Source organism: Periplaneta americana, chromosome 1 (assembly GCF_040183065.1).
Source record: "Periplaneta americana isolate PAMFEO1 chromosome 1, P.americana_PAMFEO1_priV1, whole genome shotgun sequence".
Taxonomy (NCBI): Eukaryota; Metazoa; Arthropoda; class Insecta; order Blattodea; family Blattidae; genus Periplaneta; species Periplaneta americana.
The window spans coordinates 46,098,429-46,126,188 of record NC_091117.1 but is presented as its reverse complement, the minus strand read 5'-3'; the positions used below and the strand labels follow the sequence as shown (position 1 = coordinate 46,126,188).

The following is a 27,760-nucleotide window of genomic DNA, read 5'->3' as shown; positions in this document are numbered from 1 at the left end:
TTATCCTGAACTTTCCTAATGGCATACTCTAGAGCATACCTGCACAAACAGCGCTCAACGAGCGCGCGCGCTCCTTCGGAGCGGGAGAGTCTTGTTTACCGGTCGCCGAAACGGAGAGGAAGATACGTCGGAATGACATAGACTTGCTATAGGTAGAGGAGAGGGAAACGACCATTCAGTTATCTAGTGGAGTGCAGTGTGTTGGCCTATTCCAGTAAGCGTTTCACGTTGCTTACCTACTGCTACAGTACAGTATGGAGGAATCTACAAGACGGAACATAGTATTTAACATTTAACGATTTACAGCTCGAACTTGTTGATCTTCAATGTGACCTAAGGGCTAAAGATCCTTTGAATACTACTACTAGTCTGGTTGAGTTTTACAAGACTAAACATTAGCAATAATATCCACGATTATACAGGCTGGGTGTGAAAATGATTGCTATGTCTGGCTCAACATTTATATTTGTGAGCAACTGTTTTCTATGATCAACTTTAATAAAGGCAGGCATGGAACATATTTAACAGATGTTTCATTACGATCAGTAGGCTACTGTTCCTTTCAGCTGCCAACAGTATAAAACCTCGTTTTAATGTACTGATAAATAAAAATATAACAAAATGATATTGTACATTTAAGTAGCTACAGAATTTCTACTTTTTCTGTAAAATAAATATTTCTTTATTAATTAATAATAGTCCAAGATAGTTTTGCAAATACTGAACGCGAATTAATTTCATAAGCACTCGTAATAGTACTTTCTTTTGCGTATATTTTGTACGAGATCACCCCTTCTTCCAGTCCACCCTTATGCAGAGCGCAGCTATATCTGCATTCCGCTCATGAGCTATGAGCTGGCTCGGAGAGCGCAAACCTTGTGCAGGCCTGCTCTAGAGCATATTATCGGAAATTTAAGGTCATTTTTATGTGATTTTTAGGTCATCAACTTCCGAGCCCTACTCATGACTGTATGTAACGAACTCCGGTGTCTGGGGGACCCGTGATCGAACTCTACTTATTATAAGATAATGATGATATAATTACTGATGTCTTTGATGCTTGATCAGAATGGAATACGGTCACTTTATTATAAAGAATCCTATATTCAAAACAAGAGTACAGGCAATCAAATAAAGGACGCCGATTCTGTCGCTAGTGAACTACTGCCATACTACAACACCTACGTCGTCTCTTTCTCCAACATCAGGTTATCAAACAAGCATTACATCGTTCTAATTGATCCGAACGTGTGTCGCAATGCCAGAATCAAATTACAATATTTCAGACATATGTATATATCCCAATGTTTGAACAAGATAAATCTTAAATATGAATGTCATTACAGCCGATTCGAATATAAGTGTCATGCAATTTTGTGGTAAAACTGTTAAAGACAAGAACGCTTCAAGTACCTGCGTGTAGGCGGACAAGAATGAAATCCCAACACAAGCAATTATAACAGGCCAGATGGCACCAGAGTTGTAACATTAAATTAATAATCAAAGCCAGATGATTGGATAAGATAGGGGAATGCGATGCACTAATGGCTAAAGGTATAGAACTTGTTATCAGATAGGAGGAGAAAAGAGAAGCGTTTTCAAGGGTGTGTGGCGTTTGATTTCAAAGTTTTCATCAGTGTGTCTGGTGCATACAAGCAACAAATCCACTCCAGACTATGCTGTCCATTAAGCTATACAGAGGCCGGAAGTGTAGTGTACAAGACTTGAGAATACGTACGCAACATTGATATTATACATACGAGGATAAAGCCTGCATAGATGCGCTTAACGCAGAAATGTTGGATTACAGGAGACAAGAAGGAAGAAAAACAAACGAGCGATGTGAGGTAAGACTAAGCTTTCCAGGGAGTAAACCGTTATGTTTAGTGCCTAAGATTAAAGTTTCCGAATTAATATAATAATAATATCTTGCAGCAGAATTTACTTGACAAAAACACAGTGTAATGTAGTTTTGTTCTAATTTTAACGGTTCACTCAGAAGAAAAATTGGTCACGAAGATAACATAATCATCATTATAAAGTTTACGCGTAACAGAAGAACTATTCATCAGTTTCCGAATTAATATAATAATAGCTTGCAGGAGAGTTTACTTGACAAAAAACACAGTGTAATGTAGTTTTGTTCTAATTTTAACGGTTCAATGAGAAGAAAAATTGGTCACGAAGATAAACATAATCATCATTATAAAGTTTACGCGTAACAGAATCAGTTTCCGAATTAATATAATAATAGCTTGCAGCAGAGTTTACTTGACAGAAACACAGTGTAATGTAGTTTTGATCTAATTTTAACGGTTCACTCAGAACAAAAATTGGTCACGAAGATAAACATAATCATCATTATAAAGTTTATGCGTAACAGAAGAATTATTTTCAAATTATATAGAGTGAACTGTAAGTAATGTCATTAATTTCAAAGGGTTATTCTTTGAGATATTCCAAACAAAAAAGTTTAATGCAATTTTGCTCGTTTTTGCTTCCTTTTCTAGAAAACAATATTTCATATGAAACATTTAATACCGTGTTCTGGGAAAGCCACTGAATTAATTCACATTATGCTCAGTCAATTTAATGAGAACAGTGTATTATGATGATGAGTGATTGAAAGAATTTTAGTTTTGTCCTTTAAATGTGCAGAAATTTTATTTGAACAAATGTAACTTTTCATTCTGAAATAGCTATTATTTGCAATAAGTTGTGAAATGATACCGTTTTAAACACGAGAAGTGAAGATTGTCCACCGACTCGAAGAAGAGGTGGACAACACGGCGAATGCTTAAACGCTAGTTTCGCACGTGTTTCATACAAGATTTTTTAGACAGTCGCTCGAGAATCCCTAATGTATTCATATTTTAAAGATAATAAAATTGTTGATTTGTTTTCTCGAAATGACGAACTTCTGATGTTAAAGACGAAAGAGTATTATATTCGTATGGAAAGAGATTTCGCGGCCTTCGGATATGTAATAGGCTACGGTGATTGTTTTGCTGTTGTGAATATTTATAATAAACAATTAGTTGAAATTTAAGTTTCCAGTACTTCTAATTAGCGTGCTTAAAAGTACATTTAGTCACGGAAATTTACTTTTAAGCATGTTAATTTATGGATGCGGAAATCAATGACTTGTAGATACCAAAATGAGAATTACAAAATTGTCATTATGAAACGACTGATAAAAAACGAATTTTACAATGTTACATTTAATCGTATCAAATTTCTACACATTTAAAGGTCAAAAGTAAAATTCTTTCAATCATTTATTATCATAATCAATACATTTAAGGAAAGGTTGAGAAGATTAGACTGGAATGTAATTGTAGGTGCAGTGTAAATATCTAAGTTGTGTCATGTAATTAATTAAGTTGATATGTAATTAATTAAGATGATATGTAATTTAGTCGATATGTAAATAAATTAAGGTGGTATGTAATTAATTACGATGATATTTAATTAAGTTGATTTGTAATTAATTAAGGTGATATGTAATTACTTAAATTGGTAATAATTGGGTGAAATAGAAGTACTTATAAGTTAGGGTTACTTTTGCTTATTGTAGGCGTTATTATAGAAAAGATTTTATTTATAGTCCTAGGTTTATTGCATCTATTTACTTATAGTTAGAAATAAATTTAGGTTTAGTGTATTTTATTTTATTTTTATTTTTCCTTTATTGCTGTAATTATTGTATAATTATAATGGTATTATTGTATATTATATATCACTGCCACCGGTGTATACCCAATTCTAGTGTTAATAAATACATACATACGTACATACATACATACATACATACATACATACATACATACATAATATCCCTGCTCTCTTAAATTGACTGAGTATATTTGGAATTAAATCAATTGATTTCCTAAAACACGCTCTGAAATGTTTCATATAAAACAATTTTTATCTAGTAAAGGATGCGAAAACAAGCAAAACTGTGTTGAACTTTTTTGTTTGAAATATCTCAAAGAATAACCCCTGAAATTAATGATATTATTTATGGTTCAACCAGAATAGACACTGCTTACTTATCTAGTATTAAATGCGCCAAAGACTGGACTTCAGTATCGAGTATGTGCGTGGTAGAGATATGTGACGGAGATAATGCGTGAGTGGCAGTGTGTGTGAGAATGGCGGAGAGAGGAAGTGACTGGCGGAAAGAGCTCGAGGGGCTAAGTGATCGTCTGAGTGTAACAGTGTTTGAGTAAGTGACTAAAAATGAATGAAAAGAATATGAGAATGTATGAATCTATGGAGTAAGTGAACGATGAAATAAAAGAATGGTGTGAAGAAATACAGGCATAAGCGAATTACGTCATGAAAGAGGAAGTAATTAATCCACAAGACAATTATTTCTGAACGCACGGCTGTAAAGAGTAAATACAGTTGACGAATTAATGGTGTTAGTGTATAACGAATGAATTTATTAGATAGTTACATCAGCTTCTTGTCTATGCGGATGACGTGAATATGTTAGAAGAAAATACACAAACGATTAGGGAAAACGCGGAAATTCTACTTGAAGCAAGTAAAACTATAGGGTTGGAAGTAAATCCCGAAAAGACAAAGTATATGATTATATCTCGTGACCAGAATATTGTACGAAATGGAACTATAAAAATTGGAGATTTATCCTTCGAAGAGGTGGAAAAATTCAAATATCTTGGAGCAACAGTAACAAATATAAATTACACTCGGGAGAAAATTAAACGTAGAATAAATATGGGAAATGCCTGTTCTTATTCGGTTGAGAAGTTTTGTCATCTAGTCTGCTGTCAAAAAAACCGAAAGTTAGAATTTATAAAAGTTATATTACCGGTTGTTCTTTATGGTTGTAAAACTTGGACTCTCACTTTGAGAGAGGAACAGAGATTACGGGTGTTATAGAATAAGGTGCTTAGGAAAATATTTGGGGCTAAGAAGGATGAAGTTACAGAAGAATGAAAACGCAGAACAGCACGCATTGTATTCTTCACCTGACATAATTAGGAACTTTAAATCCAGACGTTTGAAATGGGCAGGGCATGTAGCACGCATGGGCGAATCCAGAAATGCATATAGAGTGTTAGTTGGGAAACCGGGGGGAAAAAGACCTTTGGGGAGCCCGAGACATAGATGGGAGGATAATATTAAAATGGATTTGAGGGAAGTGGGATATGATGGGATTAATCTTGCTCAGGATAGGGACCAATGGCCGGCTTATGTGAGGGCGGCAATGAACCTCCGGGTTCCTTAAAAGGCAGTAAGTAATTAAGTATTACTTTGGACTCTGTTATACAGAGTGTCCCATTTATCTTGACCACCCAAAATAACTTTGTACGCAAACACTAAATGAAAAACTGTTTCATACAAAAGCTGTACAACTGAAAGGGGGTAATAATACTGATAGGGATGCAATTTATTAATGAGATATGAGTATTAACATTGTTTTTTTAAATGATATTATGTAATTATTATTCTTTATTTCAATTAAGATCGTCTAGACCTGTTCAAAAATGTATCAGAAGGGGTCATTATAATAAACGGAACGTTATCTGATGCCTTGACGGCATGATTACTGTACGTAGTACGTACAAAAAAAAGTGGTTTGACTTTAAGTTGGTGTAAATCTGCCCTGGACACAAAGGGGAAAGGAAAGGGAAAGGAGATATCCCCGCCCATGTCTTTTTTGCTTACTCCGCTTTAGAAACAAACACATAGTCAAGCAGTGTGCATCAATGGTGGACTTTAGGCGACTAGCGAGAGCCAAAAGTTATGATGCCTGCCTTTTATAATCCGTCACTCAACAATTCTTGCGTACCTGTGTATTCGTATCGGTCTGGAACATAACTGTCTCAGCCGGAGAAGATGAAGTGGTGAGTTAAGAGGTAGTCTGTAGTGACTCAATCGAATTAATTACGCCAGGCCTGGTGTAAACAATACGTAGTAGGCCTACTTTATAGATACTCAGGGTCGCGTAATCCAGGTAGCATAGATTTTATTCCGCTGAATACTGATGACTGAATGGTTTGTGCTACACGTTTTTATTTCATTTGTTTACTGTAAATGAAAACTACGTGGAGTGGAAAAATTCGTACCGGCACCGGGAATCGAACCCAGGACCTCTCAGCTGTGCGCGCTGAGTGCTCTCTAACCAACTGAGCTATGCCGGGACCCGATTCACGACGCCGGCCGAACTCCTCTCGTAGTATCGTGTTACGGCCTTACTGCCTGCATTTTTTTAAGACGATACACGTCATATATATGCAGGAGCGCATATTAAATGACTTTATGGCCATATTCAACAACAGTTTCTTTAAACTGTTAACATCGTGTGTGTGTGTGTGTGTGTGTGTGTGTGTGTGTGTGTGCGTGCGTGCGTGCGTGCGTGCGTGCGTGCGTGCGTGTGTGTGTGTGTGTGTGTGTGTGTGTGTGTGTAAAAAACACTGACTAGTCATACTAGTCGAGTAATATGTAATGAGGTTGGCGAGACCTCATTCATATTCGATACACATACGTGGAGTGGTTTACGCGGTCCTAGGTATCTGCAATGTATTGTTTGCACAAACAAAGTCAGACCACTTCCTTTGTACGTACTATGCACAGGAACCATGCGTCAAGGCATTGTATTGTATTGCATTGTATTGTATTTATTAACACTCCATGGTATTCATACATTGCTTTACAGCTAGAATATGGAACAAGTCAAAAAACTTAATACTATTATAAAATCTTAATTTATAGTCACAGTCTAGATGAAATATATAGACGAGATTTACAATATAGTCTACTAGTACAACACATAGTTTTAGTATCAATTTCAGGAAGTGTTATTGAATGTCATGAATTCACCTACAGAATAGAAGTCGTGAGAAATTAGATACTTCTTTAATTTGGCCCTAAATAATCTTATGTTTAGAGTTTTATTTTATATATCGATAGGAAGGCTATTAAAAACTTTTACTGCCATATAACGCACTCCTTTTTGATAGCACGATGGACTTGCCGATGGAGTATGAAAGTCATTTTTTGACGTGTATTTATGCTATGAACTGTTGAATTAGTTACAAAGTTTTCACGATTACATACGAGGAAGATTATTAATGAAAAGATATACTGACAAGCCATGGGCATTATTTGTAGTTTTTTAAAAATAGTCCTACACGATTCCCTAGATTTGGCACCTACTATTATTCTAATTACTCTTTTTTGTAATAGAAATATACTGTTACTATCTGTGGAATTTCCCCAGAATATTATTCCAAAACTCATTACTGAGTGGAAGTATGCAAAGTATATTGTTTTTAAGGTATTGATATTTACTATCTTTTGCATAGTTCTAATAGCAAAACAAGCTGAATTTAGTTTGGGGGTAATTTCTTTAATATAATTTTTCCAATTTAACATATTATCGATTTTTAAGCCAAGAAATTTGGTTGTTGTTTCTAATAGGGATCTATTATTACGCATCAAATAACGTTCCGTTTATTAATGGTCCGTCTATTATAACGATATAACGACCCACTGTAATACATTTTTAAAGCTCTTGATAAGCTTAAATAAAATATTGAATAATAAATACATAGTGACATTTAAAGAAACAATGTTAGTACACGTATCTCATTAATAAGTAACGCTACAAAGTTGTCTCACCATCAATATTATTTCCCCCTTTCAGTTGTACACCATGAAGTAATTTTTCATTTGGTGCTTACGTACAAAGTTATTTTGGGTGGTGAAAATAAATGGGACATCCTGTGTAATTATTTACCTGTACATTACGCTACTTAACAAAAAAAAAAAAAAAAAAAAAGAAAAGAAAAAAAAAAGCAATTTCAAAATAATAGAATTATGATAATATTTTTTTTTAATTCTACACCTGAATAAAATAATAATCATATTCATACGATATTAGTATCTTGAAAATATTAATTCTGTTTATAATTTTACGCATAGGGACCAAAACATAACAAAAGAGTCGTGCATTCTTGTTGAAATTAAGTGCAGTACTATATCGATAAGAAACAATATAAATTTAATATCAGCATTTTTAAAATTAGTTTTGCACAAAATATTCACTTCGGACAACATATTAATTGCGATATATATATATTTTTTTCAAAAATTCAAGACAAATTTTATTACTTACAAAAAGCTTTAAATTTAACTACATCGCTCTTTCATCGGAAAGCCGCTTTAAATAAACGCAAACTCATTTCTTTTCACTTTATTACAATGCCTGTTATTAATTGTTATTGCATTGTTATTAATTTAAAACTCTCATATCTCGTTAACTATCAATCCTATCAACATTTTGCATGGAATAAAGCTTGTCGGAAAGATTTTTAAAGCAACTTTTGTTCTGTAATATTCTCCTAAGAATCAATAATAAGCTAGGTATTTCGATTTATTTACTTCAAGATCCCTTAAACCCCTCTTTTAAAGGACATATTTTGAATACTATGTTGCCTAAAATCTAAGTTGGAACTAATTTTACATATCAATTTTAGTAGAAATCGGTTCTGCTATTATCGAGTGAAAACATACATACATACATACATACATACATACATACATACATACATACATACATACATAGAGACATAGAAACAAAAATTTAAAAAAAAAAATGCGATTTTCGGTCTCAGGATAGTTAACCCTTTCCTCTCGAATGAGTCCATTTGGAATCACTAACATTTCTGTAATCTCTGGCTCATATGATTTGCCTGATGATTCCATTTGGTATCCTCAGAAGTAGTTTCGTTCTTTACCGATAGAGTGAACACCCACAAGTTCCTTGGCCAGCTGATATTAAAGGGAGGCAGAGGTGAATATTTCAAAATCCACAAAATTTATCCGATTTGTTTGAAATTGATCATGGATACTAAGTATGTTATTAGTAATAGACATACCAAGTTTCAACTTTCTAAGTGCAATAGTTCTGTAAATATTAATAATTTTATAAAACTTTATATCGTTTCATATAAAATGCTCCATGCACCATATTGTAAGGAATTTTCAATATTCCTTTTTATTTATATGTTCAGAGAAGGTATATAAATAATGATAAGTATTAGTTTATTATGGGAATAATATAGTAATACAGTTATCTTGGTTTTAATTTCATACTTTTAAGGGCACAAAATAAAAAATTAACATCGGAATATCGAAATAAAGATAATAAAAATGTAAAAAACCAAATTTTAATTTTTTCTTCAGTTTTGTTCGAAAATTTCACCTCTGCCTCCCCTTAAGGAGAGGACTGCTTTATTTTTCTGTCTTTGTTTCTCAATTCAAAATACAAAATAGATACAAAGAAAACAATTATTTCAACCACAAAAAACAATTCACGTTATATATGTTAACATGCATTATTTTGTAAAAACGAAAATTACCAAAAAAATGTAGGTTACAGTTTTAATATTAATATAGATTACTGGAATAATTAATTGCTAAACGGCCACATGGAAAGAGGGAATGAATGAATGAATGAATGAATGAATGAATGAATCAATCAATCAATCAATCAATCAATCAATCAATGATGCAGGAGCAAGCGAGAGATCAAGTGTGGATGTATAATGTAAACATGAAGAATTACAAACAAAATGCAAATCATCCAAAAACAATTTGTCTGCCCTACGTGACAATATTTCAAAAGTCCTTAAACAGAGCATTTGCACTGAAAGTCAATGTCAAACTATTTGTAAATTTCTCGTTAACCGAAGCCACAGTCGAGGAAATTTAATTAAAATTTCGCCGATGCAGAGCGCGCTGTAATGAAGAGTCAGCCCACAGCACAGACAAATGGTCGGATAAAGATAACGAATTCTCATTCAGAGAATGGACTAGTCCCAACCACATGTTTGCAGAGTGATTACCGCATGGGTACACACGACTGCGGGCGGACTTCATAGCTCTCGCAATTAATAAAGTAATATTATATACAGAAGACTGTACTTTACATAACTCTTTTGGGCACAATATGCAAATACACATGCTACGCATTTTACGTAACAAGTTAGTCATGTGCATTTCAAGAGGCATAAGTACGCTTTAAGTGCTTCTGTATAAAGAAAAACACTGGTAACTGGCGAATAATAATAACAACAATAATAACAACAATAATTATTACTATTTAATACGAGAAAAATTCGTACCGGCACCGGGAATCGAACCCAGGACCTCTCAGCTCTGCGCGCTGAGCGCTCTTTCCAATCTTTCCAACTGAGCTAAGCCGGGACACGATACACGGCGCCGGCCGAACCTCTCTCGTAATGCTTTTTACGGCCTTACTACCTGCATTTGAGACGATACACGTCATATGTGCAGGAGCGCATATTTAAATGACTTTATGGTCATATTCAACATCAGTTTGTGAAAACTGCTAACAGTTAATACATAACATATTCATTATGTATGAGGTCTCGCCCACCTCATTGAATATTACACGGCTCTGAAGTAGCCAATGTGTATTATTACTATTTAATCGTCTCAAATGCAGGTAGTAAGGCAGTAAAAAGCATTACGAGAGGGGTTCGGCCGGCGCTGTGTATCGTGTCCCGGCATAGCTCAGTTGGAAAGAGCGCTCAGCGCGCAGAGCTGAGAGTTCCTAGGTTCGATTCCCGGTGCCGGTACGAATTTTTCTCGTCTCAAATAGTAATAATAGACATTGGCTACTTCAGAGTAGTCGTCTAATATTCAATGAGGTGGGCGAGATCTCAGACATAATGAATATGTGATGTAACAACAACAATAATAATAATAATAATAATAATAATAATAATAATAATGGTTTATTTAACCTGGCAGAGTTAAGGCCATACGGCCTTCTATAACACTCAACCAGGAGTAAAACTGCGATACAAAAAACACTACAAATTTACAAAGTAAAGTAAATATAAATAATCCGTGGCGCTACAGCCCACGAAGGGTCAAGACCAACCAGTCAGCCACTGATCTCACAGCCACATGCCGAAGCAGAGGTGGACAATCATCCAACCAGAATGGAGGTATCGTGTTGTTAGCACGATGAGCACCCCAGCCGTTATAGGTGGTTTGTGTAAACGGATTTCACTACCTACCGTATCTCCCCAAGTGCATCACGATGTTAGGTGGGCACCGGTCCCACACACTGGTCGAAATTTCATGAGAAAATTTCTTCCCCCATGAGGACTCGAACCAGCGCGCATTCCGTAACGCGAGTCCTAGCTAGATCATCTATACCCACATTGTTCGGCCTTATAGGTTTTGACGGTAACAACTTTTGTCAGGTTTACTATGCTGCCGTCTAGTTGTTACATAAAGAGTCACGTCATAATTCCCATTTGAATTGCATTAGCGACTGTATGGCCATCTCGTGTTCGTTTAAGGCGGACGGGTGGCGATCCTGGCGGTTGTTCTGTTCAAAGTCTTGTCTATTTCAACATAGCGATGAGCTATCTGTTACATATATATGATCTAGGGCCCAAGGCAAGATGCCTTAGACCACGACGCCATGGCGCGCAACACAAAGTAAAGTACACTACAATTTTACATACAAAACTGAAGTAGATAATCATAATATAATGTAAACTGCAAGTCAGTAGAAATCAAACATAATATATAACATACAGGAAGAAAGGGAAATACATAATAAAATGTGAACAGTAGGTCAAAATAAATTATACATACAAAGTATAATAATATAAGACAATAATAATAATAATAATAATAATAATAATAATAATAATAATGGTTTATTTAACCTCGCAGAGTTAAGGCCATACGGCCTTCTCTAACACTTAACCAGGAGTAAAACTACGATACAAAAAACACTACAAATTTACAAAGCAAAGTACACTACAATTTTACACACAACACTGAAGTAGATAATCATAATATAATGTAAACTGCAAGTCAGTAGAAATCAGACATAACATATAACATATGCTAAGAAAGGGAAATGCATAATAAAATGCGAACAGAAGGTCAAAATAAATGAGACATACAAAGTATAAAAATATTAGACAATAATAATAATAATAATAATAATAATAATAATAATAAAAATAGTGAAGTACAAAGCATACAATGAACACAATATTTTAGATACACACAGTAAGGAAAATTAAGATTATAATAAGCTCAAGTTATCACATTATATTATCGGGAAATACGATGAAAACAAAAAGATAAAATAAGTTATGTGATAATATGTTGATGAGCTGCCGAACCTAAATAGACATGAGGGAAAGAAATGCAAAAAGGGACTCACGAACTCAGTTACAACGCCCCCCACCTTACGATAGCATCCAGTTTCATCACTGTATGGAGGGCAAATTATTTACGTATAGGATAGGATAACTGTAACTCCCATGTCCTCTTCTTCCATTCACAAAATGTCGTAACTCTGTCTTAAACGCATGCGCGGTAACACCGTAATTAGTAGACACGGTTAAGTATTACCACAGTCTAGTATATAAAGTCACGAAGCTCAATACGTAGTAAATATGAATCCATAGATAGTTGCTAACCACTACGATCGCTAATATCGCCTCATTACAGACAATGCGAATTAGTATCTATATAAAACAGTCTATTGTTCCTAGCAACCTCACAACTCAAGCTTCGTGACTGTATATACTAGACTGTGGTATTACTACAGTTTTCAAGTGACGACGCGCTTACATACGCAACCGAAGTGCTTGACTGGCTGCTCACGCGACTTCTATTTGATCAAGTTTGGCAGAACAAAACATGGCCACTATAACAATTACACTAATATTTACAATTTAAATTGTTTACACTGTGTACACTAGAATATTCGGTTCAGAAGTTTTTGTCGCCTAGTCTGCTGTCAAAAAATCTTCTAAGTTAGAATTTATAAAGTAATTATATTACCGGTTGTTCTGTATGGTTGTGAAACTTGGACTCTCACTTTAAGAGAGAAACAGAGATTAAGGGTGTTTGAGAATAAGGTTCTTAGGAAAATATTTGGGGCTGAGAGGGATGAAGTTACAGGAGAATGGACAAAGTTACACAACGCAGAACTGCACGCATTGTATTCTTCACCTGACATAATTAGGAACATTAAATCCAGACGTTTGAGATGGGCAGGGCTAGTAGCACGTATGGGCGAATCCATAAATGCATATAGAGTGTTAGTTGGGAGGCCGGAGGGAAAACGACCTTTGGGGAGGCCGATATATAGATGGGAGGATAATATTAAAACGGATTTGAGGGAGGTGGGATATGATGATAGAGACTAGATTAATCTTGCACAGTCTACACCTCTGGAGTAACAGCGCGTCTGGCCGCGAAACCAGGTGATCCGGGTTCGATTCCCGGTCGGGGCAAGTTACCGGGTTGAGGTTTTTTCCGAGGTTTTCCCTCAACCCAATATGAGCAAATGCTGGGTAACTTTCGGTGTTGGACCCCAGATTCATTTCACCGGCATTATCACCTTCATCTCATTCAGACGCTAAATAACCAGAGATGTTGATAAAGCGTCGTAAAATAACCTACTAAAATAAAAAAATAAAAAAAAATCTTGCACTGGATAGGGGCCAATGGCGGGCTTATGTGAGGGCGACAATGGACCTCCGGGTTCCTTAAAAGCCGTACGTATGTACACTAGAATACGCTATTATTACTATATACACTATCATAAAGAATGTAGGCTCCATAGATTACACATTACAATATTTACACTTTTATATATATTATAATGCAAGGTATTTTATTTAATAATACACTAACCTACTTATTTTGTAAATAGTGTATAACAGTGCCTATGTTGGATCAATGTAAGCCAGCATCCTTTATAACAGTGGAAATAGTTTACATAGTGTAAAAAGGCTGTCAGGATTCGACTATTTTCAAAAGTCGATTGTCAAAAACTGCTTTTCGTCTCTAGAATATGATCTTTCTTCAAATATTACTTTTGTAGAATATGATTTTTATTTTTACTATATCAATTTTCCTTCATTATGTTAATAATTCCTTTGATCCAAATTATCTTATTTAACACTAAATTGTAATTGTTTAACTTAGAAGTGGCCGAGTGCACCAATCTCGGTTAGGAACGTTTAAGTAATAATTGTTACTTAACCATGCATTGTCGAGAAATGTGATGAAACAAAAAACAGATAAAATAGAATAACATATCATTAGATTATCAAAACTGTAGTGAATATGTGGAAACATGCAATATAACATTTGTCATAACAGTAAATTAGTTTGGCAACTCGTCGTAAGATAATTTTCTAACTTGGATTTGAAAGATTTCAAGGTTCGGCAGCCCTTGACTTCAGGCGGCAGAGAGTTCCAGTGACGAGGAGTAAACAATTGTTTTCTTCACGCATATCTACCACTGCTTAATAATCAGTTATAATCAGTTTTTTCTTGTTTCTTACAGCTCAGGTAGTGGAAAAATCGAGTCGAACCTTTTTAATGCCTTCATGATCTTCATGTGTCTCATCGCCATTTCGTTAATCATAGTCAGTAACTTCGACAACACTGAAGACAAAGTTAAAGGTGAATCAACTGATGATCAACGAAGCTTGAAATCTAATAACAGCAATGGGATTTTCCTGACCAGAGGTCTCTTCAGAAGTGGCGGGCCGTGTACTCTGGATGGGATAACAATTACATGTTCCAATATTCACAACAATACCGGACAAGTGGTGGCGGATTTCATCTCACAAAATAATAACATGGTGAGTATGAAAGATGACTTTCACGGTGAGCAACAGTGAGAAATTTCATAGTAGACCTATAGTATAATATGTAGACTTGTTTCTTAATGCGCAATGACGTTATTTCATGGTCATAATAATTTTTACTTATTCTTATTGAATACTGCTTCCCGCCGAAGTATTTAATCCTTCCTATTTAACATCCTGTATAGTTTCTTGGCTCTCCAAATGCCGAGGACAGTTTTCTGTATGGTATGTAATACAGTCATTAACGTCATTTTCCATTAGTACACTGGCTCGCAAAACTTATGTCCGATATACTGTACAGTTCTTATTGTTCTTAAGTTGGTATTTGTACTCACTTCAGGTCAGGACAGTAGCGTAGAGCGTATTCCGAATCTCACCGGTGAGCAATCCGATGGCATCAAGGTGTTCAGAATTCCACCGATGACGTCATTGATGCTCCACCGGTGTCGCACCGGTGCCATCAACTTGCAGAGGTGGTGGCAGTCTCCATCAGCCGCCATCAGTGAATCTGATTGGTTCTTGTATAGGGCGGGAATTAGCAGACGAATAACATCGTGCACTGTTGTGTCATGGCGGTGTGTTCTGCTTTAGTTCTGCTGTATTGTTTGTAATGAGCACAACGTAAAAACAATATGTTAATGGCTTATGAGCGAACATGTCAACGGATCAGTTATTACTACCGGTTCAAGAAATAAGTTGTTTATGATCTCTTTTATTTGAACGAGATGGCAGTACGGAAATTTCGCAAAATTTTGCTAGCGTAGCACAGATAACCACTTACACAGTCGCCATGACAGCATCGATTCTTCCAGCAGTTTTGTTCCTTATTTTCGTTGCAACGTGACGTCATTGATGCCACCGGACCGGTGAGATTCGGAATACGCTGGTAGGCGGCACATAGCCTCCAAGCAGGTAACAAACCATCCCACCTCACAACAGAAAGGTTGAACTAAGCTAGTTGATTCTGAACATAAAGAGATTCCTTTATGTTTCCTTAGTGGTCTGGTGATATAAATTAGGTAAATTTAATAAACACGGCATTTTGTAGCTCCTCCTCACGGTTCTTTACGTTATGATGCGCCTATAGCTTATTTTCCTTTGGCTGTCATAGTAATAACACTACGTTAATTACATTGATTAAAGTTGACACTAATAATCAACAGATTAATATTCTAAAAATTCGGGTAAATAATTTTATTACGACAAAATTTTATGCGTATGTCTATAGTTAAAACTTGACTGTCAATTGTATCCCGTAGGACAGTCATGTCAACTGATGCCCATATGGGCAAGCGCGCGCTTTAGAGCTCAGGAGAGCCTGAGTGCTTTACAGCGGACAGGAAAGAGACTGACGAGAGAGGTAGTATATGCCGCTTGGTCGAGCTGTATACAGGGATGGCCAGCACTGATGCAATGGATAAAGGGAAGAGAACTTATTAAAACTGTATCCATGTTAATTTTTAGATTTGTCTGAGAAGTATAAGTGCATTATAAGAATTCAAGTTTCAATTTTAATGCTCATTTTTCACGAGTTTCCTTTCTTTCAAAAGCAGTATATTCTCAACTTTTTACAGAAAGGTTAAATTTTCAGATAAGTTTATTTAGTAGCCTTACTGGTACTGAAAAATGTTTTCGTAAATATGTATTACTGAAGATACGTATTGAAAATTTTGAAAATATTCGCATGGAAAATGAATTAACAAAGGAACTACTGTTACATCACAAACAAAGATATGTGTCCATGTGTTATAAAAACGTCAACTCTATAGCTTCGACAAATTTCTAGAAAATAATTTAATATTCTGATGATAGGAAGTTGCGCACCAATATCACCTTAAAAGCATAATGCGATAAGGGTTTTGTTATGTAATATTAGTTACAGTTGAAATATATACCTAGGTAACTGCTTTGTACTATAATATTGTTTTGATTAGGTTATTGATAACTTTTACAAGGCTACAGATACCATCAATATCAATTCCAACTTACCACGCTATACTTAATCTCTTTCTTTGGGATATCAATTTCTTTATTAATGATGTTTCATTCACTTAATATAGTATACCGGTAGTTTTACTACTATGAAATTTATGTGAATATTCCTTCTTAATTCTTTATTATGTTATTAATTGCAATATTAAGAAATTGGTGTTAGTATTTTGTATTACAGACAATATAGATAATATCAAACAGCAAATAGCCATATAAAATAACGACATAAAATTTCACGTTCTGTTTGAAGTTTGTACACCACTGTTTTCTTAATCCAACATGCTCCTTATTCATATACAAAATCCTTGCTTCTTCCATACATAGCGCTTCATGCCCGAGCACGACGTCAAGGTCAGAAAAATGCGCTTGCTTTGACATCACTGCCGTAGGATACAGCAGATTAATTTATATTTTGCACACATAAAGAGAGGTTTTGCATATTATTCTCATATACTAATGGAACGAAAATGTGGGATGTAACCAACCAAAAAATAAACAAAGCATACTTATAGAAATAACAAATATCTGTGCATTCAACACCAAACATGATATTGGAACCATATCCGATTCAAGAAAGTTGAGTGGATGGAGGAATTGTGCTCCTGAAAAAATATAATTCTATCGGGTTGCAACATGCGCACGCTAGGTAGCATTATATTTTCCAGTATGTTGATATATTGCAGGGAAATCAAACTATCTTCCTCCTCATAGCCTGGAAATCCATTCCCAGACAGCGACAGGAATATGTCTATTGCGTGATCTTGATGTTACATATTCTAGCTGGAACCTTGTGGACCCAATAGGACGAAATACCTGAACAGGTCCATGACTGGTGTTAGAGAAATTAATCTTTTAATCTGAAAATATCACATTTTCCCATGGATATTCATAATATTGTTATCAAAACGCAATGCGATCTATTCTATGTTTATGATCCAACATGGTATTTATAAGTGCAGGGAAGATTAAACATTTTCCTGGAATGTTCTAAAATACTCAAGAGAAATAAACAACATGTTTTAAACATTTCGGTGCAAAATAGACTCAATGTTTTATTTCTGTAGGTTACATATATTGTTATTGCTCTAAAAGGTTTTTGGTTCGATTAGCTAGGTATATACAGTAGTGGCAAAAAAAACCCGGACCAACCCTTGTAGCTGATTTCAGAGCCTTGTTCACTCCAAAGCACGAAAGACTGGTAACTAAGACTTTCGTGGTTCGAATTCTGCTTCAGAAGGAAACTTTTTTTTTTTTTGTTCCTTATTCAAATTTATTCCCAATACTTTTCGATTGCAGCGATATTTTACTACCTAATTAACTTATTATTCCCAGAACATGAATTTCACCAGGAATCGAAAAGTATTGGGAATAAATTTGAATAAGGAACAAAAAAAAGTTTCCTTCCCTGGCAGGATTCGAACCACGAAAGTCTTAGTTACCATCTATCGTGCTCTGGAGTGAACAAGGTTCTGAAATCAGCTACAAGAGTCGGTACGGTTTTTTTTTGCCACTACTGTACAACTGTACCTGCAACTCAGAGTTTGAATACCCCCTTTCCCAGGACATGTGGAGTGGGTTATGTAGGCATATTGCCAATATAATATCTCAGAGAGTTCACTTCCACATTATTTCATAGGACAAGTTTTGCGAGCCAGTAACGTAAATGACCAGGGATTTACCTCAGTGACAAAATCCCTTTGGAAAACACAGAGAAATGTCCACAGACGGAAAGACATAGATAACAGATAATCTCTCCGATATCAGATAAAATGTGCTCATGAGAAATGGTAGTACAACCGCAGAATCACTATCGTTACAATGGTCATCATTTTCATCAGCATTAAAGAAGATTAAAAATATCCTATTTCCATTCATATCTGTTATTATATTAATGACTGGGCGAATTTTGTATATGTATAAACATCTTTCCCGTGTTAAATGAAACTACTGTGATATTTTACCTCAGTTAATGACTAGTTTCGACTTGATTTCCATCATCTTCAGATTTCTAGTGAAGTCCTGCGTGAGTTTCAGGGTTCTTCTTTTTGGTGCCTTGGAGGGAGGGGAATGCAATTATGATCGGTAGTGCTGTGTCAAATAGAGTGTGCGTTATGAAATTTAGTTGTGTCTTATGCATGTGTTTTTGTATGTAGGCTATATTTCGTGTTGATCTAGTGTCTTCAGATTCTGGCTTTTCGGCTCAATATGTAAGACTTCCATGTTTGTTTCTATGTTGCTTTAGTTTTGGTTGGTGTTGGTAATGTGTTCTTCATAGGTGGAAGTATTGTACGATTTAGTTATAGCTGCGATAGTTTCAATTAACACAGGAAAGTTGTTTACATAACAAATTCACCAAATCATTAGTAATATACAAGTGTTGTAAGTGTGTAATCAAGATGTAGGCTATATGTTATATTAAATTAAATACTTAATCATTCACGAATAGGGTTTAGCGATGTTTCATAAAACTCAAATATTCCTCTTCCCTTCTAATTAATTTGGATCTTCCGAAGTATCTTCGTCCTTCAGATCTATAGCAAAGAGCAATTTCAGGTATTTGATAAACTTTGATTCCATCAATATGTTTGAGTTAAATGGAATGAAATTTGTATACAACTTCTATGTCTTTTTTAAATCTTCATATGTATGTATGTATGTATGTATGTATGTATGTATGTATGTATATATGTATGCATGCATGTATGTATGTATGTACTTATTCTCACTGCAAATGGGTAAATACCCGGTGGCAGTGGTAACTAATTACACTCAATAATGATAATAATAAACACAATTAATAAAAAATACAAATAATTGATTAAATGGCGATCTTACTCGTGTTAATTGTGTAAGCATGTGCGGCTTACAGCTGTTTTGGTGTTTCTTCACACCATCCTCAGAGCCTACTAGATCTCGGCGTCATCTCGAACTTCGCTGCCTGTTTTGTGGGTGCGTTGAATCGTTGAAAAGTGTTGAAATGTGGTGTCAAATAGTGTGTGTGTTCTGAAATTGATCTGTGTGTTGAGAATTTGATCAGGGTGTGTTTTAGTGTGTCTGTATATTTCATATTGTTCTAGTGTGTTGAGTTTTTGGTTTTTGGGTTGTGTGTGTAGGATTTCCATGTATGTATTTATGTTATTGTATGTGTGGTTAGCATTAGTTATGTGTTCGGCATATGTAGATGTATTGTGTCCTCTGGTTATTGCTTTAATGTGTTCTTTGTATCGAGTTTGGAATGGTCTGCCTGTCTGTCCAATGTAGAAATTGTCGCAACTATTGCATGTGAGTTTGTATACGCCTGTGTGGTTGTATTTATTTGTTTGTGTTGTGTGTTGAGATGTCTTTGTAGTGTGATTTCTGTTCTGTATGCTATGTTGTATTTCTGTTTTCTGAATGAGGATGCGATTTTGTGTGTGTTTTTGTTTTCGTATGTTAGTGTTAGGCTCTGAGGATGGTGTGAAGAAACACCGAAACAGCTGTAAGCCGCACATGCTTACACAATTAACGCGAGTAAGATCGCCATTTAATCAATTATTTATATTCAAGTGTTAAAAGTAGCGTACGAAAGATTCAACATGAAAAAAATACAATTAATAATAATAATAATAATAATAATAATAATAATGAGCATCCCAAATTAAATGAAGCACGCTCACTTAAAAAAACATTTAAAGTAAATCAACTTTGTACCTTAACCCTAAGTTCGAACTAAAACCCACGAGTATGAGATGTTCATCCATGCACAAGTACCTTTCAGCACTACACTCATTTCGCTGTCAACTAACTCACTGCACTGGAACTGCGACACATTTCACTGATACTATCCCGATTTCACTAACACTTCATAACATTTCGCTGTTCAATGTTTCTCACATAACAATATTTCTTGGATAATCTACAGGTAAACGTTTGCATTTCCAAAAACAGTCTCGAGCAGAATGTTGAAGCTGCTTCCACTTTTCGGAATTACTTTTAACTAAAAATACAAATTCCACTTCCATGTTTTAATGTTGTTTTGAATGATATATTAAGAAGTCTTTATTTTATAATTTATCAACATTTGCATAGATCTACAATAAATTGCATATGTGTTTTACAATATAAGCTTTGAATCATTGTAATCATCCGTATTTATAAAAATATAGTACCATACCAGTACAAACTTTCTACAGTTCAGAAAAATTAACATAAAATTCCTATAAAATATAATTAACAAGGAATATTGCTGTCAATCCAAACCATTTGGAATTTTTGTAATCCAAATTAACTAGTAAGAACTCAAGATCTATTTCGTGTATAACAAAAGAAAGTGGAGACTGTAAAAATCATGCATTCCAGAAAAAGAGACGAAAATTCTAACAACACAGAACAAAACCATTTATCAGTGTTTTGTGAAAAGCTGTCTGATATACTGCAAGCACCTGTGACACGGTTGCCGTGGGAACCAATATTGATACAACACAATGTGATCTGTGTAGCGTGGAACAGATTCATCTCTAAAGCAGATAACGGAGAGCATTTCACTTCCCTGTCAAAAGCTGGTAAACCTATCTAAGAGTTGCGATAACGAGATTAATAAATCAAGTTTGGAACAATGCACAGTTTTACGAAGCCTCTGTGTAAGACTTCGCAATGACATCGATTCAACCTCAGTTGCGTTTGTTTCATTATATTAAACTTCGAATTGATGCTTGTCAGATGATAGCACTGCTGCATATAATAAAGTGTATTGTTTACAGAACCCGAAAATAAAGAAAATATGTAAATAAATGCGGATAAAATGATAAAAATATATTAAATATGAAAAACCTGAAATCCCATAAGGCCAACGGTCTCCTGCAGGAGTGTAGGGTGAGCTGAAGGTCTAGTACACTTGGGGAGCCAGTCCAAGGGAGCTTACACTCGGTCTTACTAATAAACCGTGTATAGTTTTTATACGAGACTTATGCAGCGTTGAGACAGAAAACGTTACTAATAAACCATGCATAAGCGATGGATGTATAAACAATCTGTAACTATACAATGGGAATTGCTTTGCAGTATTCTATATACGAAACCCCTTGTTTAAGTGTTGTATATAGAGAAAAAATGGCCGCTCCTCTAACAGCTGTTCATTTTATGATGATGGATGCCTTGTAACCACAGAAGAACACACCAAAGAGCACAGAATAAGTAGAATATTATTGCTGTAGCTTGTTCTCTTTGACCAGAATATAGTGTGGTAATTGATCAGAGCCAGTTGTACTATCGATTCTTAACACGGCACACTAGAGCGCTCTACCGGATGCAATAAAGAACCTCAGATATTCTATTACCTTTCGTAATGAAGTAATGACGAAACTATGACGTAGCTGTGTAACAGTTATACTGTTATACACGACGTATGTAGTGATTATTAGTAACGAATTTACACATGACTTATAAATGAGCTACTCATTGTATAAGTATAAGAGAGTTAAACGTCTGTATATAGAGTTTTTATTAGTAATACCACAAACTAAACACGAAAACTATATAGAATAAACACAAATTATACGAACTAAACACCCACAAAAAACTATACAAACTGAACACAAATTATACAGTCTGAACACACAACTATTAACACTAAACACACAAAAAATTATACAATCTGAACACATTAATTAACACGCACACAAACTAAACACACAAAAACCTACACAAATCGAACATATAAATTATAGTCTTAACACATAAAACCGCTCATATAAATTATACAGTCTAAACACACAAACTATCTAAACTAAACACACAAAAACCATACAATTAAACACAAAAATTATATCAACTAAACACGGATTCAGACTATCCAAACTAACACACACAAAAATAACTATATAAACAATACACAACTAGCCTAAACACAGTTTACATAGTCTTCGTAATATCTTCCATTCTTTTCCAATGATAAAAAAGATAAAGTAAAAAGAAAAGGAAAAACACAGAAGCAAATATAAAGATAGATGAAAAAATGAAAATACAAGACGAAACAAAGCAGAAAACGTCAGAGAAAGACATACCGGTAAACAATAAAGAAATTCGAGAAAAAAAAAAACAAAAACTACCAATCACAAATACACTCCTAACACTACCTCCCATCCCCTTGCAGTGACACCAAGCAAGAAGAAAACGGAATAAAGAGCAAAACTTCACTAGATGGCGTGATGTTACGGATATTCGCCAAAACTTGTCACTAAGGAATATTCCCTTTTAAGTTTCAACAGTTAACACAGAACAAAATTAAAAGTTGTTTCTTTAAGTTCTTAAGGTATTAGCATTTGTGATAAAGTGGGGAATCAAAATAATAGAAGGGGAAAGAACAGAAGATGGAAATAAAAACAAAACAAAAACGGAAAGACATGAGGAAAGAGAAAGATGTAATAGAGGAAATGCAGGGAATAATAAAGAAATTGGAAATCAAAGATGACAACAAACCAAAAGAATAATAAAAAATTTAAAAACGAAACGAAAAGATATGAATAAGAATGGAAAAACAGAAAAAGGTATAAGAAAAAAAATAGAAATAAAGTGAGAATAAAGTAAAATAAACGAAACAAGGAAGAAAATAGGATACGAGACAAAAGGGAGATATATACAGAAATAATGAAACAACGAGTTAAATAAGAATATACAAAAATATTCAGGGACAAGAAAGAAAATAGAAAATGTGGAAAATAAAAAATATAAATACATGGAGAAGAAAATAAATACAGATAAAAAAGAGCCAACGAAAGAAAAAAAAGATTAATACATATAAAAATGAGAGACAATTAGGAAAATAGAAATAAAAACATTATAAATAAAAAAGGAAGAAAGCAGAAAGGCTGAAAAAGACAAAATTAAAACAGGAAAGACAACAATAAAATAGAAAGAAATACGAAAGATTGAAAGAAAAATGTAAAGAATGTAAAACAAAAAGATAACATTAAACATACAAAAATAAATAAAGAGAAAAAGAAATAAAAACAGAAAAATAAGCAATATCAAGTAAAAGAAGAGATTTTGACTACTTGGATAGAAATTTCCATGCCATGTTCTTTCTCACAGCCAATATTATGGATTAAATATTGGAGATATAAGTTCAATAATTTTATCACATAATTAATAGTTAATTATAAATTCAATCTAATTTTACAGTCTGTTTTCTACAAAATCTCTCTACTGCATTTAATTTTGTTCGCATATAAAACTTTCCTTTACAATCTGTGCATCTTCACATCCATTTGATAAAATATATAAATATAATATTACTTCCTAATTTTGTTAGGTATTCATTATACTGCGTGTTCAGTTCAAAGTGTGTCATGGCTCGCTGTATGCCGTCATGTGGCTAGCCGATGAGCCTAGAGAATTCAATCTTCCTACACTTCCGCAAAGGCGTAGTACCTATGTGCCAGAGAAGTTACCTGGCAAGTACGGAGTTCATTCTGAAAGGTACTTACCGATACGTACGGTAACGCCGGTAGTGGCAGGAATGTGAACTGTTTGGAAACACGTACTGAGGTGAGTTTTTTCTTTATGGGGAGAGGGTTAAGACGATTACTTACGTATTTGTTGGCATTAACTTCGACGGTCAACATGGACACGGAGCATTTGATTTGTGTTGTGGAATGTTGCCGTTACCGATGACAACAAATTACCTGCGTACGATTTGCCCGCGCAAAATACAGTTCGAAAGAGGTTATGGTAGCACATAGACCGTACAGAGCGCCTTCTGTTGCTACGACGTTCAAGTTATACCCTACACGTTCTCAAGTTCAGATTGAACGCCTTGAATAATAGGCAACTTCTCTGACATAAAAGCTGAAACTCGCTTCAAATCGCTGACTCACAACAGTGACGTCATAACACACTTTGAAATGAACACCCAGTAGTTGAAATAAATATGATATATTACAAATCTAAGTAAGAAATTATTCCTAAATTACAACGCTTCCAACTCAAATAATGCTGTAATGAAAATGTATAAATATATTGCCTCGAAGTTCTCTATGGACTGTTTGTAATTTTACATTTCTTTTTTTCAGTTCCCAGGAGTTTCCTACAATCTGAAAATAGAAAACTGCTTTTTTCCTGATAATGCTTTGAAAAATGGATGGCTGCCTGTCCTGGAGAATTCCATCACCATTGCCGGCTTGCACATAATAAGCTGCATTCCAATGTCTATCGAAAAAGGTGCCTTCAACAGCACGAATTTTGAGAATATTTCATATCTCATATTAGAGAACAAAATTGCACGATTAAAGAGTAGATGTTTCGCTGGTCTTACACGATTGGAAAGGCTAGAGTTAAGCATTGATGGGAGTATTCTATACAGTGTAGAACATGGGATTTTGGATGAACTATACAATCTGATAACACTTCAAATTATTTCAGGAATAAGTGAAGATAATCTAGATAATATCATGGGAGATACTGATTTATACAAGTTACAAACACTTGTAATAAGTAATAACAACTTGAAAAACCTTAAACGAAAAACATTACAAGGTTTATACAAGATAATAGAACTCCATGCTATATCCTCAGGATTAACATATATTGAAGAAAGAGCCTTCGAAGCATCAGCTAACAAGATACAGAAGATTATTTTAAGTGATAACCAATTAAGTAGTTTACCACAGGACCTCTTCAACATAACCTCATACAGAAAAAATTTCAAAGTATTTCTAGATAGAAATAACTTGAAAACACTACCGGAAAGTATATTTAAAAAAGCGATAGCCCACAGTGAACAAGTTGCTGTCACATTAGCCTATAACGAGTGGAATTGTGATTGTAACCTTGCTTGGTTACAACAGTTCATGCTAAATGGAACCATTCGTGTTGATGATAGTCCAAAATGTGACTCACCATGGTTTAACGAGAATAAATATCTCAAAGACGCAGACTTCAGTGCATGTGTAGAAGTGGGTACTACTTCTGAAATTCCACCAAAAGTAACAACTTCAACCACTACAAGAGAACCGATAACTGATACCACTACAATCACATCAGGAGCTTCATCTTCGCCAGATACAAATACGTCGACTTCGTCCTCAACAGAAGCAACTGAGACCACTTCACCCTCAACAGAAGAAACTGAGACCATTTCACCCTCAACAGAAGAAACTGAGACCATTTCACCCTCAACAAAAGAAACTGAGACAACTTCATCCTCAACAGAAGAAACTGGGACCATTTCACCCTCAACAAAAGAAACTGAGACAACTTCATCCTCAACAGCAACAACTGAACCCAATTCATCTGCACCGGAAGAGACTGAGACTATGTCATCTTCAACAAAAACAGAAGAAACAAATTCATCCTCAACTGAAGAAACTGAGACCACTTCATCCTTAACAGAAGAAACTAATTCAACAGAAACAAATTCATCCTCAACTGAAGAATCAAATTCATCCTCATCCTCATCCTCAACTGAAGAAACAAATTCATCCTCAAATTCATCTTCAACTGAAGAAACAAATTCATCCTCATCATCCTCATCCTCATCATCCTCATCCTCAAGTGAAGAAACAAATTCATCCTCATCCTCAACTGAAGAAACAAATTCATCCTCATCCTCAACTGAAGAAACAAATTCATCTTCAACTGAAGAAACAAATTCATCCTCATCCTCATCCTCAAGTGAAGAAACAAATTCATCCTCAACTGAAGAAACTAATTCATCCTCATCCTCAACTGAAGAAACAAATTCATCCTCAAATTCATCTTCAACTGAAGAAACAAATTCATCCTCATCCTCAAGTGAAGAAACAAGTTCATCCTCATCCTCAACTGAAGAAACAAATTCATCCTCAAGTGAAGAAACAAATTCATCCTCAACTGAAGAAACTGAAACCACTTCATCTTCAGAAACAACTCATTCCACTTCAGTCACACCAGAAGTAAGCGAGACAACTTCTTCATCTTCATCAACAGAGTCCACTTCAAATGAAACAAACGAGTCTAGTTCATCAACAACAGTAGATGACTCCACTTCAATAGAGACAACTAAGCCCATTTTATCTACAACAGAAAGTGCTGCAACTTCAACTACTACAGAAACGATACTAACTCCAGCGTGTCCATATGAATGTTCATGCAGTGACTGCATTGGTAACGAGCCTCTATGTGCAATGAGCGGAATAATGCATTATTTACTGCTACCTCTTCCAAGAGTACTCTCTCAAAATATACGTATAATGGAAGACGATCTAAATAAGAAACTGAAGATTGAAATGAACGACAGTTCTCTCAACATGCTGATGTGGATGACAGCTCCTGACGACAGTGATTTAACATGCGAATATACTTACTTCACAAAACAAACACGTGATTCCTTCAACACGTTAACTGCTGATTTCAGTACACAACCAAATACTTCTTACATAATATGTGCTACATCTCCAGAAATGATTCCTCCTCCATTTAATTGCAGAGCATATACAACTTTGCCACAAGAAAGTGAACGGGCATGGCTAAAGAACAATCAGCAAATGATGGCATGGGCGATATTCGGCTGTGGTGTTTTTATGAGTATTATAATTGGTGGAGCAATGATTTATACTTTAATCCGCCATAACCCAAGATTAATAAAGGGAAATAAAAGGGTGATAGTAGTAGGTCATCGTGCTGGTGAAGTCATGGTAATGCCAAAGGAATACTATTATTCTCAGAAAGATGATGTTAGAATATTTCGACGTATGTCAGAAACGAGTTATTCTACAGCACGAACGAGCAGTACTAGCTATGTTTCAGCTATACAACCTTCGCCAGTGCAACTGATAGCATGGAAATTCAACAGAATGTGGGATAGACTGAAGGCAAATAACGGAACTGATGACACAAACAAACTGTCAATATCCAATGAACCACCACCGTTACCTCCATATCCTAGACCAGTAACTGAAACAGAGTCATGTAATATAAATGTTATATGTGATTGTAACTCTAGTCACACGAAAGGTGTGTAATTTTATCAATGTACAGATTTACTGTCAGAAATTGATTAATTTTTCAAAGTTAATTTCTATATTTTATTGTTAGGCCTATAAACG

At 34.9% G+C, this 27,760-nt stretch overlaps 1 protein-coding gene across 1 annotated transcript; it reads left to right on the top strand.

The window, feature by feature from the left end:
* Window positions 1-1,616: 1,616 nt before the first annotated feature.
* On the top strand, window positions 1,617-27,760 carry LOC138695077 (uncharacterized). Its single transcript, XM_069819453.1, has 3 exons — window positions 1,617-1,847; window positions 14,402-14,702; window positions 24,749-27,760. Exons 1-3 carry the CDS (start codon window positions 1,780-1,782, stop codon window positions 27,674-27,676), a joined length of 3,297 nt encoding a protein of 1,098 aa, XP_069675554.1. The 5' UTR covers window positions 1,617-1,779; the 3' UTR covers window positions 27,677-27,760.

Bases quoted from the DNA above. Each gene is read 5' to 3' on its own strand.
- LOC138695077 (XM_069819453.1), top strand. From the start codon at position 1,780: ATGCGCTTAACGCAGAAATGTTGGATTACAGGAGACAAGAAGGAAGAA. The intron at 1,848-14,401 runs GTAAGACTAAGC...TGTTTCTTACAG, and splicing joins AAACAAACGAGCGATGTGAG to CTCAGGTAGTGGAAAAATCG. The intron at 14,703-24,748 runs GTGAGTATGAAA...TCTTTTTTTCAG, and splicing joins TCTCACAAAATAATAACATG to TTCCCAGGAGTTTCCTACAA.